The 17,557-nt window shown below is 41.8% G+C and overlaps 1 protein-coding gene across 1 annotated transcript; it reads left to right on the top strand.

Annotated features, from left to right (window-relative positions):
- The first annotated feature begins 697 nt into the window (after window positions 1–697).
- Window positions 698–16,827, top strand: LOC117485435 (fibroblast growth factor 4B-like). Its single transcript, XM_034133994.1, has 6 exons — window positions 698–744; window positions 883–976; window positions 1,097–1,127; window positions 2,521–2,670; window positions 3,577–3,680; window positions 16,651–16,827. Exons 1-6 carry the CDS (start codon window positions 698–700, stop codon window positions 16,825–16,827), a joined length of 603 nt encoding a protein of 200 aa, XP_033989885.1.
- The last annotated feature ends 730 nt before the right edge of the window (window positions 16,828–17,557 follow it).

The raw sequence follows: 17,557 nt of genomic DNA, 5'->3' as shown, positions 1-17,557 counted from the left end.
GAATCAATTAAGACCCCCAGGTATTTGTACTGTGAGACCACCTGTAGCCTCTCCCCGGACACAAACACATCTGGCTCAACGCAGGAGGACTTGGTTTTGGTGAAGAACATACATACAGTTTTACTGACATTTAGTTGCAGACAGCATTGCTCCAACCAAGCTGTTACATGAACCATCTTGTTCGTCAGTTCATTAGCCACTTGTGTCAGACTGCCTCCGTGAACATAAATTACAGTATCATCAGCATACATTTGGATGTTTGTGTCAGGACATATCGATGGTAAGTCGTTTATATACAATGACAATAACAATGGACCCAGAATTGACCCTTGTGGGCCACCTGTGGACAGCTGGAGGTTAGATGATTGATTATTCTGTACTCTAACATACTGAGAACGGTTGAACAAATATCATAAATATTGTGTTTTAATTTGTTTCCTCAAGGCCTTATGATATCCTCCACATTAGGCTTTGAACATATACATTGCTGATCACCACTTTATTGAATTTTGAGTGGTTTAGTCATCTTTGTTACACCATGTTCATCCATCAGATAGAACACACCATAATATGTATTTACAGCTTAAATGGGTATTAAATAGAAGTTGGGGATGATGAATGGTTTTTGTGTTTATGTAATAGCAGTTTAAATAGACTTGTCAAATTTGACCGGGAACACCAAAGTAAGGGGGGAGAAATGAACACGACAGGAGGGTTAAGGGCTGCAGAACAGGTGCTGCTCAGGTGGGGTTACTTCCAATTAACCCTTCACTTCTTGTTAGCTGAACCTAAATACACATTTCAGAACCAAATTAAAACATATGGTTACAATGGTACAGCTAGGCAATAATAGACGTTCCTTTCCCTGGTCACATTAACCAGCTCTAACTGGGGGATTCCGAGACGCTCCCAGACCAGAGTGGAGATAAAATCCCTCCACCAGGTCCTGGGTCTGCCCGGTGTTCTCCTCTCAGCTGTAAGTACCTGGAACACCTCTCTCTGAAGCAACCCGTTGTCATCCTTACTAGATGCCCTTTTCCACCCCAACTGGTTCTACGCCTTCTCCAAATCCACAAAACACATGTTAACGTGATAGGCATACTCCCAGGCCCTCTCCAGGATCGTTGCCAGAACTTGAATTGTTCCTCCTCAATCTGAGTTTTCACTTTCGACCGGACCCTAGAGTGAACTTTCCCGGGGAGGGTTGAGTAATGGGTTCAAAATTGGCACCATAGGCGTCATTTATACTGGGGACGCTGGGGACATGTCACTTTGTGGGTGTATTTCTGGTAACACAAGTGGTGCAGTTTGGACCTGCGACACGTTTATTATCAGTAATAATTGAATAGAGAATAGTAAAGCAGTAGTTGCTCACGCCCTGCAGTAGCCTAGCATAGTTACTGCACTATTTGTCAAAAAAGTATTGTAAGCATATGTATGTATTGTTTGTGGGGGGCGCTTAATGCAGTAGTGTTTTTTCAAATCGGAAAAAAAGTGTCCCCACCACTTTTTCTAACAAAGTAAAGCCCATAATGGGCACACCCTCTGGTCCCCCTTCTTGAACTGGGGAACCACCACCGTTCCTTCGGTACAGCCCCCAACTTCAACACAAAGTTGATGAGATGTGTCCCTCAACACCCTAAGCCTGCAGCGTTTCTGGACAGATCTCATCACTCCCTGGGGCTTTACAGCAGTGGAGAAGTTGAACCACCTCAGTGGCTCGAAATACCCGAGTCTCAGATGCACCACCAATACCTCTCCAATATACACATAATACAAATATATTCTAAGGCAAACTGTATCACCGGTAAAGGTAATTGACTGTAGAGACCATTCCCCAGTCTCAAATATGTTGAAATGATCTCCACCCTAAAAATACATAACACTAACAAGGACACTCTTTACATCCATCCCGTCCAATCTCTTTATCAATGTATGTACTCTGGGTTTGTGTACTTGCGTGTTCCTCTTTGTTTTCTGTCACTATGGGTTTTATTTATTCCTTAGTTTGTGTGCTTCTACAGCATCTGTGACTCACAGACAAACAGGACAGCAGGTGGTGTGTGATGTAATACGGGGCACATATAAGTCTGTCTGCTGGATCTACCTGAGGAGCACACTAGAGACTCTCGCTGGCCAACTGGACCCCTCACGGGTTCAGCTTTTAGACATGTCTAAATAAGCATACTGAAACTTTTCACAGGGCTTCAAAGAGCACATCAGTTGTAGCTTTTTCTTCATGGCTTTTCCTCTGAGAGACTGAAGCTGGAAAACATTTTGGGTCCATTTTTAAGAATAAATTGATACTTAGACTTACAAATTTATACTAAGAAGTACAGAATAGTCAAATCTCTAAGGCTTCCAGGATTGCTGCGCAGAGCATGTCATCATCCAGGTCCAGGCTGCCTCTGCTCCTGCATGGGATCCTGCTGTGCAGCTCCTTCGCTCCTCTCCCGGTCATCAGCAGCAGGAGACAGAGCCTCCGGAGCGTCCGGAGCGCCGGGCCGCTGGTGCGCTCCTGGGAGAAGAGGGAGGATATGGCTGGAGATGGAGAGTACCTTCTGGGGATAAAGAGACTGAGGAGGCTGTACTGTAACGTGGGCATCGGGTTCCACATCCAGGTCTTACCAAACGGCAAGGTCACAGGAGTGCATAATGAAAATAGATACAGTAAGTCACCTTGCATTTTGCTGTTCAAATCCATGTAAAGCAGGCTACACATGTGTTACTGTACACGGCACACATTCACCTAGTCTTTCTATAGTAAGACTTGAGTTACTTGAATCACTCGAATGAGTATGGATTGTTTAAAGTGCGTGTGCATACCAGGTGCTCACTGGGCACAATGGGAAAGGGTCTTACTTTTTCGTCAAAATCTCTGATGTTTTATATAAAGTGTTTCATGTTGTGTTTCATTGTAAAGAATGTGTATCATGATGTTACCTCTGTGGATATTCTGTGCTTGAGGAGCCTATGCTCCATGAAATAAATTGTACTTTCCTAAATCTCCTTCTGTTATTATTATTATTATTATTTGTATTAATATTATTCTAGGTACTACGTTTCCTTGCCAAAATTCTAGTTTTTACAGATTTCGGTTTCAGATTTCTGTTAATTATCTGACATTCAGTTAAATAACTTAATGAATCCTTATGAATTTACATTTTAAACTCTGTGTGATATTTGTGTGAATTCAACCGCTGTCTGAGTGGATTCTGATTCACTCAGCGAGCCAGAGAGTTGATAGATTTGGACAGAAAGACGTGCGTGTCTTGGACTCAGTGTGATACATTTGTTGAGTCCAGCAGATGTTAAGTACCTCTAAGAACACTCTCTAAGTGGTTTGGCCTTTAGAAGGTAAATGTGTTCAGTTAGAAGTGCAACACATAAGTGAGCCACAGTCCTTTCAAGCCCTGCAGTTTGAAGCTGATGAATAAAAACATTATTCTGGGTTGTTCCAACTTTTCCTGTTCAAAATATATTTTTTGATATAACACTTCTGAAACAATCATAGTGAGCATCATTTTGTTCGGCTTTCTCTTTAAGATGCCCTTTATCATTTCTGTTTCATCCCAGGCCTTCTGGAATTGTCCCCGGTGGAGAGAGGAGTGCTGACTCTGTTTGGAGTGAGGAGCGGCCTCTTCATCGCTATGAGCGACAAAGGGAAGCTCTACGGCTCGGTAAGAACCGGTTCGGACTTTTCTTCTCCATAACCACTGTTTTTAAACTTATGCAAGTTCTAACTAGTAGCTGGTTACGGCACATCTGAGTACTGTCGCAGTTGTGCTTGGGTGTCCCAGAACATTGCAGCACTTTATCTTTCTCTCTTCAATGGTCAATGGGGGTCCCTGCTGGGTCATCGGGAAACTCTTGGCTGAAAAGAAATCCCCCGCAGATGACGCAGTTAACGCGTGGCCGACTCGTAGCGCCCCTGTGGCGCATCATATGGGAATCCGTTGTAATGGTTAATGTAGTATCCGGAGCAGCGATGGGAGCTGACGCAGTTTACTGCAGCTGAAATAATCTGGCATTATCTTTATGACGTGAAAGATGTGCTTCCCACACAGAGCACACATTCAGTGAAAACTATCCCATCATGATGCTGTCATAATGTACAGCTCTAAACAACATTATGCTGAAGATGTTTTGTGTAAAAGCCCAATCAATCAAGATGGTTTTTTTTGCAATGAAAAGGGAGACAGTTGAAGGTGACACACCTTTGGCAACTAATAATTAAGCAATAGCTCACGACAGGCCGTGGTATATGCTCATTATATCACAGCTAAGGGGCGTGGTTCGGCCCGACGCGAAGCGGAGGGTCGACAACCCCCTTAGCTGTGATATAATGAGCATATATCACGGCCTGAAGTGAGCTATTGCTTTTATAAAACGGTTACCAAGTGTGGCAATATAAAAGAAAAATACACACTCTAATTTAAGTAGTTGTTATTATTAAATAATGATGTTCAAAATAAAATAGTCCCCCCGTTGCCTTCTGCACAAAACATAGTGCGAGGTGGTTGCTATGCAACAACACTAACAACAGCTAGCGAACAAATTAGACAGACAGCGTTGATCGGTTATTTGGCTATTTATTTACATTAATTTGTATGTTGCCGTTTATTGTGCACCCACTGAAAAACTGTGCAGCATCCGTAGACTGGCTTACAAGGTTACTTGTACTAGGCTGCGGTTGTACTCGGCTGTTGCTGGGCGTGGAGAGAATATTGCTCCATTTTCTCCGGTCTGCGAGATTCGGCTTCCAGTAGCTCTGGAGAGAGCTTTCGCACCTGTGGCCACTAACGGTCATAATTTCTCTGCTTTCAAGACCCGCATCAGAAAGCTTCTGAATGGTGGTACTGCGGAGGCAGTGGTTGGTGTATTTCTGCTGTGTTCCTGCTTGCTTGCACATTCTAGGCAACATTGTCGAAAGGTGATTTACGCCCATTGGCTCTCGAGTGAACCTGTAACAAAGCAAATGTGATTTTTAGTAGCTATCCTAATCTAGCCTAATCTATTAAAATAATATGCACTACACATCATTTACCAAATATTGTCGACATCGCAGTTCACTTGTCTTCTTGGGTGTAGATAAAAGGCAGGTGCGTCCGGGGGTAGGAGGGAGATGTATTTTTCCAACGAAGAAACGGGGCAGAGAGGATCACCAGGCAGTTCACACATAAATCCCCTTGTGCTCTCTTTATTTCTCGCCTGCGGGTCGTTGTGGTTTTTTGTGTGCTCATTGAACGTCAGCGTTACATACTTAAGCCCGTTTTCGTCTGTTTTGGTGGTGAAAGACGAGGGTTTGAGCTGCCGATTACCCTCATTTCCCCTGCGTCCAAAGTGCAGTTGAACGTCAAACCACACCTTGTTTACTAGCCCCTCCGGAGTTTTGGGATCAAGTACTTGCTTGATAGCTTTAAAGTCATGTTCTGTTATGGAAGAGTGATGGACTGAAGTGTCGAGTCCCTTCTTTCTCAACATTTTCACAACGCCGATGAACACATTGTTGCAAGTTGTGAACTCGGTGTCTTTGAGGATGGACCAGGACAGACTGAGTGGTGGGTCATTTATGTGCCGGTTGAGTCCAGCACGTAGACCGATATAGCTGCTCAGGCCGTATAGTTCGCCTTTACCGTTTCTGACAGTTGCATAAAAATCTCTCAAGATGTTATTGAGCTGCTGTTTTGTCGACGTCTGAAAGTCTATGACCACAGAATTATCCTGACACCAGTCTTCAAAGCACTTAACTGCCCATTTTGTTTGCTTCACGGTGTTCTGTTCGTTTCGTTTTTTTTCTAGTTGGTCTACCTGCTCATCACGTAGCTCTGCATGTCTTCGTTTAGCAGGGGGCTTTTTTTCTGGAGATAGGCACTCCTCCTCAAGCCACTCCTCCATAGTAAGACCACCCCGGAGGTCGAAGTTAATCTTAAATGTGTCCATGTTATGCTTTGTAAGTTTGTTTCGTAACGGAAGAAATGTAAATATATTTATAAACGGACAAGTCAAATCAAGCAATCTGATTGGTCGATAGCGTTTTTGCGGACCTTTTTGATTACAGATTTGAAAACATTGTTGCTTGCTTTAAAAGTAGCACAATTAATTATGTCAAACCTTAGAAAGTATCTAGATATCCCTGCCCTAATGCCAAAGGAACTGCACACTGAATATGTTTTGCCGTTTGATGTCTATGTCTGGACCGCTGCGTAAAAAGGAGGGTTTCTGCCCCGTTACTTCTCCGCTGCTTTCTTGTTCCAGTTTGAAAAGCAAACTGCAGGCAGTTTGCTTTTCGGGCCAACTGTATACTGTTTATCTCAGACGCGGAGGGATACTGAGTTGTTGTGAAAAGTAACTTACAATTCTACCCGTGGTATACGCTCAGTATACCACAGCTAAGAACCAATCAGATTGCTTGATTTGGCTTGTCCGTTTTATAATACCTCATATTTGGTCTATGAAAGCTACAATGTAATTTATTCAACAGAGATGAAAATGAATAATTGGTAATGAATGATATGGGCCTTCAGTAAGAAATAACTGCGTGTGACAACAACCCATGTACTGGAGCTCAGTTGAGGGGGGCATGGGTTTGAAATCCCTTTCAAATCTATCTCAAATAAAGGTTAAATTGGTCTAAAAAACTCAAACTTTGTTGGTGAATAGACTAGACAACCTTCTTTAAAATTTATAAAGTTCCACCTAACTCAACAACTCACATCGTGATTTTAAATGGGGCCTGGCAGGAGCGGACTGGGACTGAAAAACAGCCCTGGACCAGTGTTCATTTTGGCAGCTATTTTTGATTTAGTCTTAGTCTTTAGACGGAAATGGTTATTAGTTTTAGTCACATTTTAGTCCTTTTTATCCTTCATAGTTTTAGTCTAGTTTTAGTCGACGAAAACTAAAAAACGTTTTAGTCCACTTTTAGTCGATGAAAAATCTTTACATTTTAGTCAACTTTTAGTCTCTCTTTAAATTAATTCAGTCATATTTATATAAGTTATAAATAAAATATGTATAATTATGTTATTATATTGTACTGTACTTGAGTAAAATGTTGAGGTCCTTGTACTTAACTGGAGTATTTAAGTATTTTGCTACTGTGTACTTCTACCCCACTACAGTTCAGAGGTAAATGGTGTACTTCTACTCCACTACATGTATTTAATACCTTTAGTTACTTTACAGATGTGGATGAATGATGTGAAATATAATCAAGTGTAAAATCAGACTTTAGTTCCACCTGGAGTAAATCCACAAGCTACCCTGCAGTATACAAAGTCATTCAAACTAGCTGCACCTTTACCAGCTTTGAGAACACTTTAATGATCAATCATTATAAAACATATCATATATATTATTCTGAAATGGACCAATCTGCACAATGATTACTTTTACTGTCGCTACTTTCACTATATTTTGATGATAATACTTTTCTACTTTTACTTGAGGAACATTTTGAATGCAGTACTTTTACTGTAACAGAGTATTCCTACACTCTGGTACTTTTTTACTTAACTACAAGTACATCTCCCACCAGTAATTGGGGCAACAGAGCTACGAGTTAAGGAAGTCGAAAATTGTGCATTTCTCCGACTGAATATGACGCCTTTTGGCCAGCTGTTTGGACAGACTGCTCGTGTCAACGCGCTTACGCGAAAACACTAATGGCAAACGAGCTTTGTCCACATTGAGCCTTGTAGAGTGTCTCTATACTTTTGAACGCTCCGTCCCCGGCAGATCTCTGTGTGCCGCTGCAGCGTCTGTGAGGCCCCGCCCCCCCCGCACAGACCAGACACAGAGGGTGTTTCTCAATGTCGAGTAAAGCTGCTCCAAAGCCACTATTTCAAGCATACTACGTCATCGAGTGCCGCCGAAGTACTGTTCCAATGTCCAGCATACTTGGAATTCTACCGAGCCCGGCATACTCCGTTTGGAAAAATGTCGAGGCTGCACATGTGTAGACTCTGCAGTCTTAAAATCCCCACAATGCTTTGCGCACGGACCAATTTCCCCAAATCTGTGGCAGAAGATGTAAGGCGGGGCCTCTCATATGACGCACACCTGCACACTTGCTCGCCTGTTCCATTCTTCGTTTTCCGAATGCCAGGAAGTATTCTTGCCTCGCTTCTGAAGCAAGATGCTCGGAAGACATGTGCTACCAAGCAAGCGTACTCGAGATTGAGAAACACCCTGGGAGATCGCTCTTCTGGAGTGAAGAGAGCGGAAATAATGATATTTCAAATTAGAAACGGAGGATGCATTTTGGCGGACAATTGGGGGAAAATATCCTGCATTTTGAATGTCCGATAGTCCACCATTTACACCTTAGTCCCGTCCCGTCTCGTCAACGAAAACAAAATATACATTTCGCCAGTTTTTATTATCAAGAATCTATTTTTAGCTCGTCATCGTCTCGTCTTTAGTCATGTGAGGGAGGCTGTGGCTCAGTGAATAGTGTGCTGGACTTCGAATCAGGGGATAGCAGGTTCAAGTCCCACTGCAGTCAGCATGTCGTTGTGTCCCTGAGACACTTCACCCCAAATTGCTCCTGTGGGGATTGTCCACAGTACTGAATGTATGTAAGTCGCTTTGGATAAAAGCGTCTAACAAATTACATGTAATGTAATGTAATGTAAAAAAGGTCGTTGACGAACATTTTTCGTCATAGTTTTCGTCGACGAAATTAACACTGCCCTGGACCCTGACCCAGCACGCTCGTGAACTGTTAGCGCCGGTGCCTCGCTGCGGGGAAACTGTGGCCCTCTGTCGCCTGTCTCCAATAGTATGCAATAGCTGCAGCATCGGAGACTGCAGTTTCAGGACCGCACTCCCAGGACCCTAGTTGTTTTGTAACATCGCCACCTAGCGAATTGCGAATTGCCCGCAAAAGTACAACCAGCGAGTATTGAGTCTCATACACAGCGAGTCTCTTTAGACATTGTAATGCTTGTTATTAACGATATAAAAATGCATGAAAATATGTTTTTCTTACAGAAATTAAATTATTATTATTAACAACAATTTGTTGTTATTATGTTTTTGTTTTTTAATAACAAATGTATTTTGTATGTCATATGTAAAAAGATAGTCTTTTATATTTGTCTTATCAAATTTGACATACAATGTAAATTAATATATATATATATATATATTGTAGTAATAATGATATGATCTATTTATAATTGTAAATGTATATTGTAGACATACATTTAGATGTATATTTTCTTAAAAGAAAACTGTTAATTTAGTTTTTGGGAGAAGGGGTGGGGTTAAATACGTGTAAACTCCTTCCCACGCCTTTTCGGATGTGTAATTAGGTAGATCATTTGTTTATATATCATTTGTAAGTCAATAATATTTAGTTTATCAATTTGATACTGCTTACGTTTCTACAGTATCATAATTCTCTTGTTTAATTTCATTATTGTATTACACGTTCGAAATAATCAAATCAAATGTGTCTTTGAAGAGGTGCTTGATTACTCAAAAACAAAAACAACTGTTCAGTGTGTTTATGCACCTGGCTGCCAAAGATAAACATGCAGTTTGACCGAGAGGCATTTCAGTGCAGAATCAATTTGTATTTATTTAGAAGACAGGCACAATTTCCTTAACACGGACACGGAATGACCTCTGGAGTCCAGCATGTCTTTGAGTTCCTCTGACCCTTCCTCTGAAAGTGGAGAGGACACTGAGGATTCTTCACTGGGGTGAGGCGGGGTCTGTTGTTCCCTCAGCCACCAGAAAACAGCTCCAGTTGCAGTACCCCGGGAAGCCCTCTTCGGAGTAAAAACCCTCCACGATTCCTCGCCGTCCACTTCCCCGGTAGCCTGTGCCAACGTCCTTATAAAGATGGTCGCATTGAAAGCACCCGGTTTCATTAAACAAATAAACAAAAAGGCTAACAGTTGGTTTTGCAGCGAGTCATCACAGGCTAACAGATTACTGTTTCCCTGTAAGACTCACATTTAGCATGTGTTGCTTGCAGTGGCGGCCGGCCCATATTCTTTTTCTTTTTCTTTTTAATGAACAAGGTAAATATTATATAGTTGGTATCAGTAAATGTATAATCTACAATAAAATATCGTTTAAAATTGTGTTACGATGTCTAAAGTTACTCATAAGCAGGGTTGGGAGGGTTACTTTGTAAATGTAATCAGTTACTGATTACTGAATACATGGCTCTGAAAGTAATCCGAATACAGTTACAGTTACGTGTTTTAAAAAAGTAACGTAATCAGATTACTTTTAGATTACTTTTGGATTACTTTATTTCTCCATCACAGATGGGTATGTTTTGGTGAACAGGAGACACAAAAAGCAAAAGGAAACTGAACGTGTTTTTACTGTTTTAATGGCTTATCAAGAGCACAACTGAAACATAACATCTGAAACGATGTAACAACATAATACACTTTTTGGGGATGCAGCTTGGGATGTGAGGAGTGAGGGACATGGCTTAGAATGAGCGTGTCGCCTTCTGTCCTGCCAGTGTTGGCAGGACATGAATTAAAATGAAAACAAAGATAAACAAAAATAAAACATTTGATCTCAGGTTTCGGGTGTCAATTTCACTCTACGCAGTGGTGATTTTGCTGTTGTAGCGTAACAGGAGCACCTGCTCAAAGTGTTCATCGGTCATGCGATTGCGTTGGGGAGTGAACAGGTTGCCACCATGGCTGAAGAGACGCTCCACAGCAGCACTTGAGGGAAAAGTGGTGTTGTATTTAATGAAGACCTGCTTAACGGTGGGGAAGTCCTCTAGTGCACCCAACTTCTTGTTTGTGCCCTCCAGATATTTTCTGACCTCTTCAGGTGGGCCAGTGCTGGTTTCTCTGTTGGCTCCAGGAGCGTAGCTGAATAAATCCTCCTCTCCAGAGTCACTGGAGGCAGGAGCAGCAGCTGTTGTGTTCACGGCTGGTTCCATGTTTAACGCCTCAGCCACCAGCATTCTGCGGACATCTTCCTTTTCCTCTTCAGGCAGCCACCACAAACGAAACTGAGGGCTTGATGCTGTCGCCAATTTAGCCTCGCGACTTGAAAACCACTTCTGGAAGCGGGAATCGATTGCATTGATAACAGTTTCAATGACTTCTGAGAAGAAGCGCACATGAGGTTTCTTGTCAGACAGCCTCTTCTTCAAGGTCTGCAATGCTGGAATTACAAGTCCAAGAAAGCACTTTGTTTCCCCTTGAAGAAGGTCAAGGGCACATGCAAGTGGCTTGAGTACTTCTGCATATTCATTCAGGAATGCCAACTCATTTGCTAGCAGATTTGGAACTGCAAGGCGCTCACAAACCTCTGCCAGTTGTGCATCTGTAAGTGACACAATCTTCTGAACTGCATTGTACTCCGAATTCCACCGTGTCACACAGGGAATGATCAATTTCATTTTCCCAATCTCCTCCACTGCCTCTGCCGCCAAAGGTGATCTGTGAGCCTTATTCCAGATTGCAGAACACTTAGCCATGGCACTGTAGAAGAGTTTGCGTGTTGCCCCCTGTGACACAGCCCGCTCCAGATCTTTAGAGGCAATGAGGTTTAAAGTGTGTGATGCACAGCGCTGGTACAACTATCTATACAACTCCACTGGTGTGGAGGCAGACAAAACTGGAGTCCCTCATCCTCACCTTCCCCATCAAGAATGGTACCGACATCCTCAAACCCAGCATCTTCATTGCCATCTTGACCGCCTTCTTCAGCCTCCTCCCTCGGTCCGAATTCTCTGAAGGCCTTCACAAAGTTACTGCCATTGTCAGTGACTGTCGCCTGCACTTTTCTTTCAATGTTAAACATCTCGTGAATTTGTTGGATTTTTTCTGCAATGCATATTTTTCAATATGTGTGACGGCCCTTTATTCTGGCACATGCAAGTGCTATTGACTTTCTCTCCAGATCTTGCCCCTCTATCCAATGACATGTCATGCCGAAAAAGCTCCGATTGTGTGCTGTCCAGATGTCAGCAGTTGTGCACACATATGATACCGTCTGGAGCTTTTTTCCTTCATGGCAAGGAATCCATCTTCAATTCTTCTCATCAGGCTTTTTCGGCACATGACCGTTTTCCCTCCACTTATACCCTCAATCAGGTTCCGAAAGGCAGGTTGTTCCAAGAGGGAAAAGGACTGCACATCTTGGATGATGAAATTGAAGATAAGAGCATTCACTTTGCTCTGTGTGGTTTGATTCATGAATGTGTCCAGTCTTGGTTGTTTAGGTTGTGGTCTCTGTTCTTGATCGTCTGAGGTCCTTTTGGGTGGAATCTTCTCATACCCACCAGCATGTTTTCTCTGTAACAAACAAAACATTTAAACATATTACATACTAGATTGCCTATCCAGCCAAATACCACTATATACACTTCTGAAAACCACAAATAATACTATAGGCTACTAATGTCTATGTACACCATTTTCTAGTATGCCATGCCAATTCAATTGAAATGTTTTCCCATTTATCTTAGATTATTTGTACATTCAACACTTAAAAACAAAGATTACATAGACTGGAAACCAGACGAATGTGAGAGCATTTAATTTGCTCTTCCACATTAGTCTGGCCCCACTCCATATGAATGATATGAAGTCCGTTATCCCGACTTATTTTTTTTTTTTCGAGATAGTTACCGGTGCGCCAAGGAGGAAGTGAAGTGGAGCACACAGGAGACAACCATTTCATTGCAGACTGTTGTGTTTTTGTGGGGAAATTACAGTGCATACATTATTTGAGATATATTTCGAACTCGGACTTCATTTTAAGGACATGTCGGCCAGGGGTGTAGAGCTATTTGTTTAAGCACCGGATTGGCAAAAAATCTCTGCAGCACCAGGAGGCAGCGGGAGGGTTAACTCAGCCTCTGAGAAGAGGAGCGCGCAGTGCCTTTCACGCACCGCCTTTCACCCCTCGACTTTCACGCACCGCCTTCACTGTGTTTACCTTCAGAATCATTAGAAAGGCTAAAGAGCAACCGCAGGCTGATGTGTTTTAACCACACACACCTCTACACGAACTGCCCGATTATTCCCCCTTTTATTAGTTTTATAAAGGAGATCTCCGGTCACCAAGGCGCATGATGTGTGTGTGTGTGTGTGTGTGTGTGTGTGTGTGTGTGTGTGTGTGTGTGTGTGTGTGTGTGTGTGTGTGTTCGTTGTGTTTATTTCCCTTTTATAAAACAGTAAGGTAACTTTGTCGAAGTCGGGATAACGGACTTCATATAATTTCAACAATAAAGAGAGCAAAAAAAAGCAAACGTTGACTTACCTCCAAGTGCTTTTTGAGATTAGACGTGGAGTCCTTTGATGCAGACAGTGTATTGATAGTTGGAAGACACAAGGTACACTGGACCGTGATATTCTTCCCATGGTCTTGTTTAAAATCGAAGTGGTGTCGATATCGCCACGATGTAAACGCAGACCTTTGTTCCTCCATGTTTGGTTGTTATTGTTTCACTGAGCTGACCCGCACACTTTTTTTCAAACGCTCCCTTTATTTGGTCCATCTGCGGCGGTAATAGGTTTTGTGCGCTGTGATGATTCGGCTGTACCTTTAGTAATGAATATTAAATGTTGTGAGGAAATCTTTCCACCAATAATTCCAATAAGTAATCCAAAATGTATTCACTTCAGGTTTACGAAAGTAACTGTAATCAGATTACTCGTTTTTCAAATGTAATGCGAGCTGAATACAGTTACTTGATTTTTGTATTCTGATTACGTAACGTCGTTACATGTATTCCGTTACAACCCAACCCTGCTCATAAATCACGTGTTTCCTGCCTGGCCGCAGAAATCTTTGCCCAAGTATCATTACCTTCTCTCGTCTGGGCGCTAAGAAAGGAGCCCAAGTAAGTGCAGCAGCAGCCAACCAATTGCTGACTGTTGCTATCTGAAAAGTACTATGCCGCCGAAACATAATTTCAGCCAATCAGCTTCGTCAGATCTGATGGTCAAAGGGCTACAATTTCAGCGCCCAAGGCAGTCTGTGAGTTGTTTGGACTCGTATCCAAGGAGACTCCGGACCTCGGTGCCAATAGAGTGCCACAGTGACGCGTCCTAAAACCCGGAAGTAAACTCCTTCCGGTTCCTTCGACAAAAACCAATGCAATTTCTCCATAGGATTTTGGAAAATAGCTCGAAATAAGGTCTGTGGTTGACACAAATTGAAGAGACAGATCACGTTTTGTTCAGTCGGATAATATCCACATAATAATCCACTATTTAAAATGACATGGAGGGAAAAGAGCAGTGTGATTTTTTTTCTGTAAATATGACTGGCTGAGTGAGGTGTCCAGAGCCTCCTTTTTTCTAGTGAGGCACACCTGTCTCTGTGCCTTGACATTTGTGTGCCTTCCTTAAACCTAAAGATCTCTCTCTCTCTCTCTCTCTCTCTCTCTCTCTCTCTCTCTCTCTCTCTCTCATATATATCTCTATCTCTCTCTATCTGTAGCTGATACTCTCTCTCTCTCTCTCTCTCTCTCTCTCTCTCTCTCTCTCTCTCTCTCTCTCTCTCTCTCTCACACTTCATCTTAGTTCCTGTGATCCCATTTGGCTTTGTACATAGTTGTATTTTGATGTATATTATTGTAGTTGAGTTTTGACAGCATCCATCAAACTAGATTTGTTGCCTTAATGCTCTGTTTTCTAATATTTCTGAACCACGTCTGTGTCTGCATATAATGTTTGTATTTAGTCTCCTGATTTTAAATGGGAATTAAATCATTTGAGTGTTCCCAAAGCACCGGTGTTCTGCAGTTTGTGTGGGCCTACTGTACTGTTGCACAGTTTATGCTGTAGAAACTATGTCCAGGACAAGGTTTTTTTAAGTTTTGGAAGATTCATAGCTAACCACACTGAAGATTATGGAGGTATTGATCAGTCTTCTCATATTTTTAAGGTTTTGAATAACCCACAGTGCCTTCATGTACCAGCGAAAGAGGCTTTTTGGATGATAACAATTTAAAAGTGTGTAGTTAAGACATGAAACGACTACAAACAATATTGTGATTATTTACCCATTAACCAGCATAATAACGGATTTGGTAAACTGAACAGTGAGCCGCCAGCGCGAAAATAAGTTTGCTCTAAAATTATATTAATAAATTACCATTATCATTATTATAAGCTAGAAAAGAAATGCAAAGATATGTAGAAAGTAAACGTATTTGAGTTACATGCAAAACAAATGTAACGTGGGAGAAAATAAGTTTCTAGCGAAACGTAATTAGATTTCAGTATCCTGAGGCTCTGAGCCCCATTTATTTTCCTCACAGACAACAAAAAAAGTCCGACATTATACGATTTAAAATAAAAACAATAATCGTGGCTTGATATTGAGTAAGAAGATGTTTTTATGAACCCCACAGCTTCCGGTCTTCCAAGACCCGATCGGACAAAAAGACGTGTTCCAGGCACGAAACATACTACCAATAGAAATACATTGCTTTTAAAATCGTTCTGTGTGACACGAAAAAAAGGGGAAAATCGTGTTGGTGAACACGAATCAATAGATTAAATGTCGTGACTATAACACGAAATGCCGTGAGACTGGGTTGGCAAGCTACATAACAGACGGGTAATAACCGGAAAAGCATGACATGGGACCTTTAAACGAATGAGTGATTCTTCCAGAATTTACTGTCCACAGTTGCTTTAAATGTGTGTGTATGTATGCTTTTGTCTGAGTTTATTAATGTCACAGTTAATTGTAGGTAATTTCCTGTGGCCCTGAGCTATAGGTGTAATGTTTTATTACAGCGAGCGCCAAAGCACTGCAGTTAAAATAGTTTTGAACGCTGAATGAGGCCAACTCAGCTGTAATCCAAATAACAGTTAGTCATCCAGCAGTTACTCATGTAACAACAGGCCTGTATACACAGAGGTGGGCGGGTCGGGGGTGTCAGTTTGACCTTTGGCTGGTGAGGCCCCCAGCCTCAGTGAGGGAGCCTGCCGAGCCGCTGATGTGTTTCCTTACATTAGCAAACATTAATGTAAAAGGGGGGAGGTGAAGTGTCTGTGGTGAAGGTGAATCACGAGGATAGTTCCCCGGTGATTTCTCCAGATCTAACCGTATAGATGTCATAATGCAAGCACTGGAGCATCAGCTCGAAGACTTATCTTGTGATCTTCCGAGTAAGATGCCTGTGATGTTGCATGTGTCTGATAGATAATGTAAAGTCTCCCTTTAAATAAATCCAGTTTGATGGGAGGTGTTAGAGATGAGACAAGGATTCCCTTCATTTCAGATTTAATTTTAATTGGCCTCTGTTAACTTCAAATTTCAAATTTCTGCTGAGTCGGATGAGGTTCATGTTCCTTTGTTAATTCAATAAACAATTAAATGTTTTAATTAGTTTTAATAACTTAAAGCACTACAAGAAAACATTCCCTCACTGTCAGATTCACTTTGAGTGTGCTTTATTTTGGTTTTAAATTAGTCCAAACTAATTGAACAAGCAAGACATGAGGAACCAGGATAATTAGACTGGGATGAATAACAGAAAATATCACATTGTTTCCTCTAGTGTGTATTGTGATTTTTGTCTGTCATGAGGAGGTGTGAAAATAAAGTGAAGAAGTTGTCACATTTCAGGAGCTAAACAGTGACTAGTTCAAACTAATACATGTCTGTTTTCTGTTTGCCTTTCCTCAGGGCAATTTCAACGATGAGTGCAAGTTCAAGGAGAATTTCCTGGCCAACAACTATAACGCCTACGAATCAGCGGCTTACCCTGGCATGTACATCGGCCTCAGCAAGACCGGCAAAACCAAGAGGGGCAACCGGGTCACCCCCACCATGACAATGACACACTTCCTTCCCAGGATATGACATTTGAGAACAAAACTCTCAACAATGCAGAACGAAGTCTGGCCACTGTTTGGTCCGATTTCACTGTCAGACTGCTCATGTCCTCCTTTTACAACCAACACCACATACCATAGTGTGAAACTGTGGCCCTGTGCATCAACTGTTAGTATTCACCAACAACACAACAGTATGTGGAATCAACACACACTGGATTAAAACAATCGGGGTCCAAATCACGTTTTATATTCACGCTAGACCATATCAGAGCATCACTTCATTATTAGCGTTATTTGCTGATTTGGACAATTTTGGAGTGGTTGTTGGGTTATTGAGGATGCTGAGTCCATTTCTTGCAATTCAGGATAAAAAACTGCAGAAAGTGTCTGATTTTGTTACATTTTGGGTCGATTTGGAATATTTAGGGGACTATGGATCATTTGGATTGAACAGATTGTCTATTTATTTGAAAAATAATTGTCCACAGTAGAGATAACAATTTTCAATATCCAATGGTTGCAACACTGCTCATGGTAGTCAAAATCAGCCCACCGGTAGTACAAATATATGGTGGCCCTGAAGTGCAAGTCAAAACAACATTTCACAAAACACTACAGCATTTCACAAAACACAACGACATTAAAAAAATTACGGAAAGGGTATTCCTTTAGGGAGAACACTTCTTGTTTGTGATTGGACAGAGCCAGCCGGAGAAGAACTGCTGTGATTGGTTGTTTCGCTGCCAGTCAAGAAA

This window comes from Trematomus bernacchii, unplaced genomic scaffold (genome assembly GCF_902827165.1).
Source record: "Trematomus bernacchii unplaced genomic scaffold, fTreBer1.1, whole genome shotgun sequence".
NCBI lineage: Eukaryota > Metazoa > Chordata > Actinopteri > Perciformes > Nototheniidae > Trematomus > Trematomus bernacchii.
This window is presented reverse-complemented; position numbering and strand designations above follow the sequence as displayed.

Excerpts from the sequence above, each read along its gene's own strand:
- LOC117485435 (XM_034133994.1), top strand. The coding sequence starts at position 698 with ATGAACACGACAGGAGGGTTAAGGGCTGCAGAACAGGTGCTGCTCAG. Across the intron at positions 745-882 it reads GCAGAACAGGTGCTGCTCAG|CTCTAACTGGGGGATTCCGA; the intron begins GTGGGGTTACTT and ends CACATTAACCAG. Across the intron at positions 977-1,096 it reads CCGGTGTTCTCCTCTCAGCT|GCATACTCCCAGGCCCTCTC; the intron begins GTAAGTACCTGG and ends TTAACGTGATAG.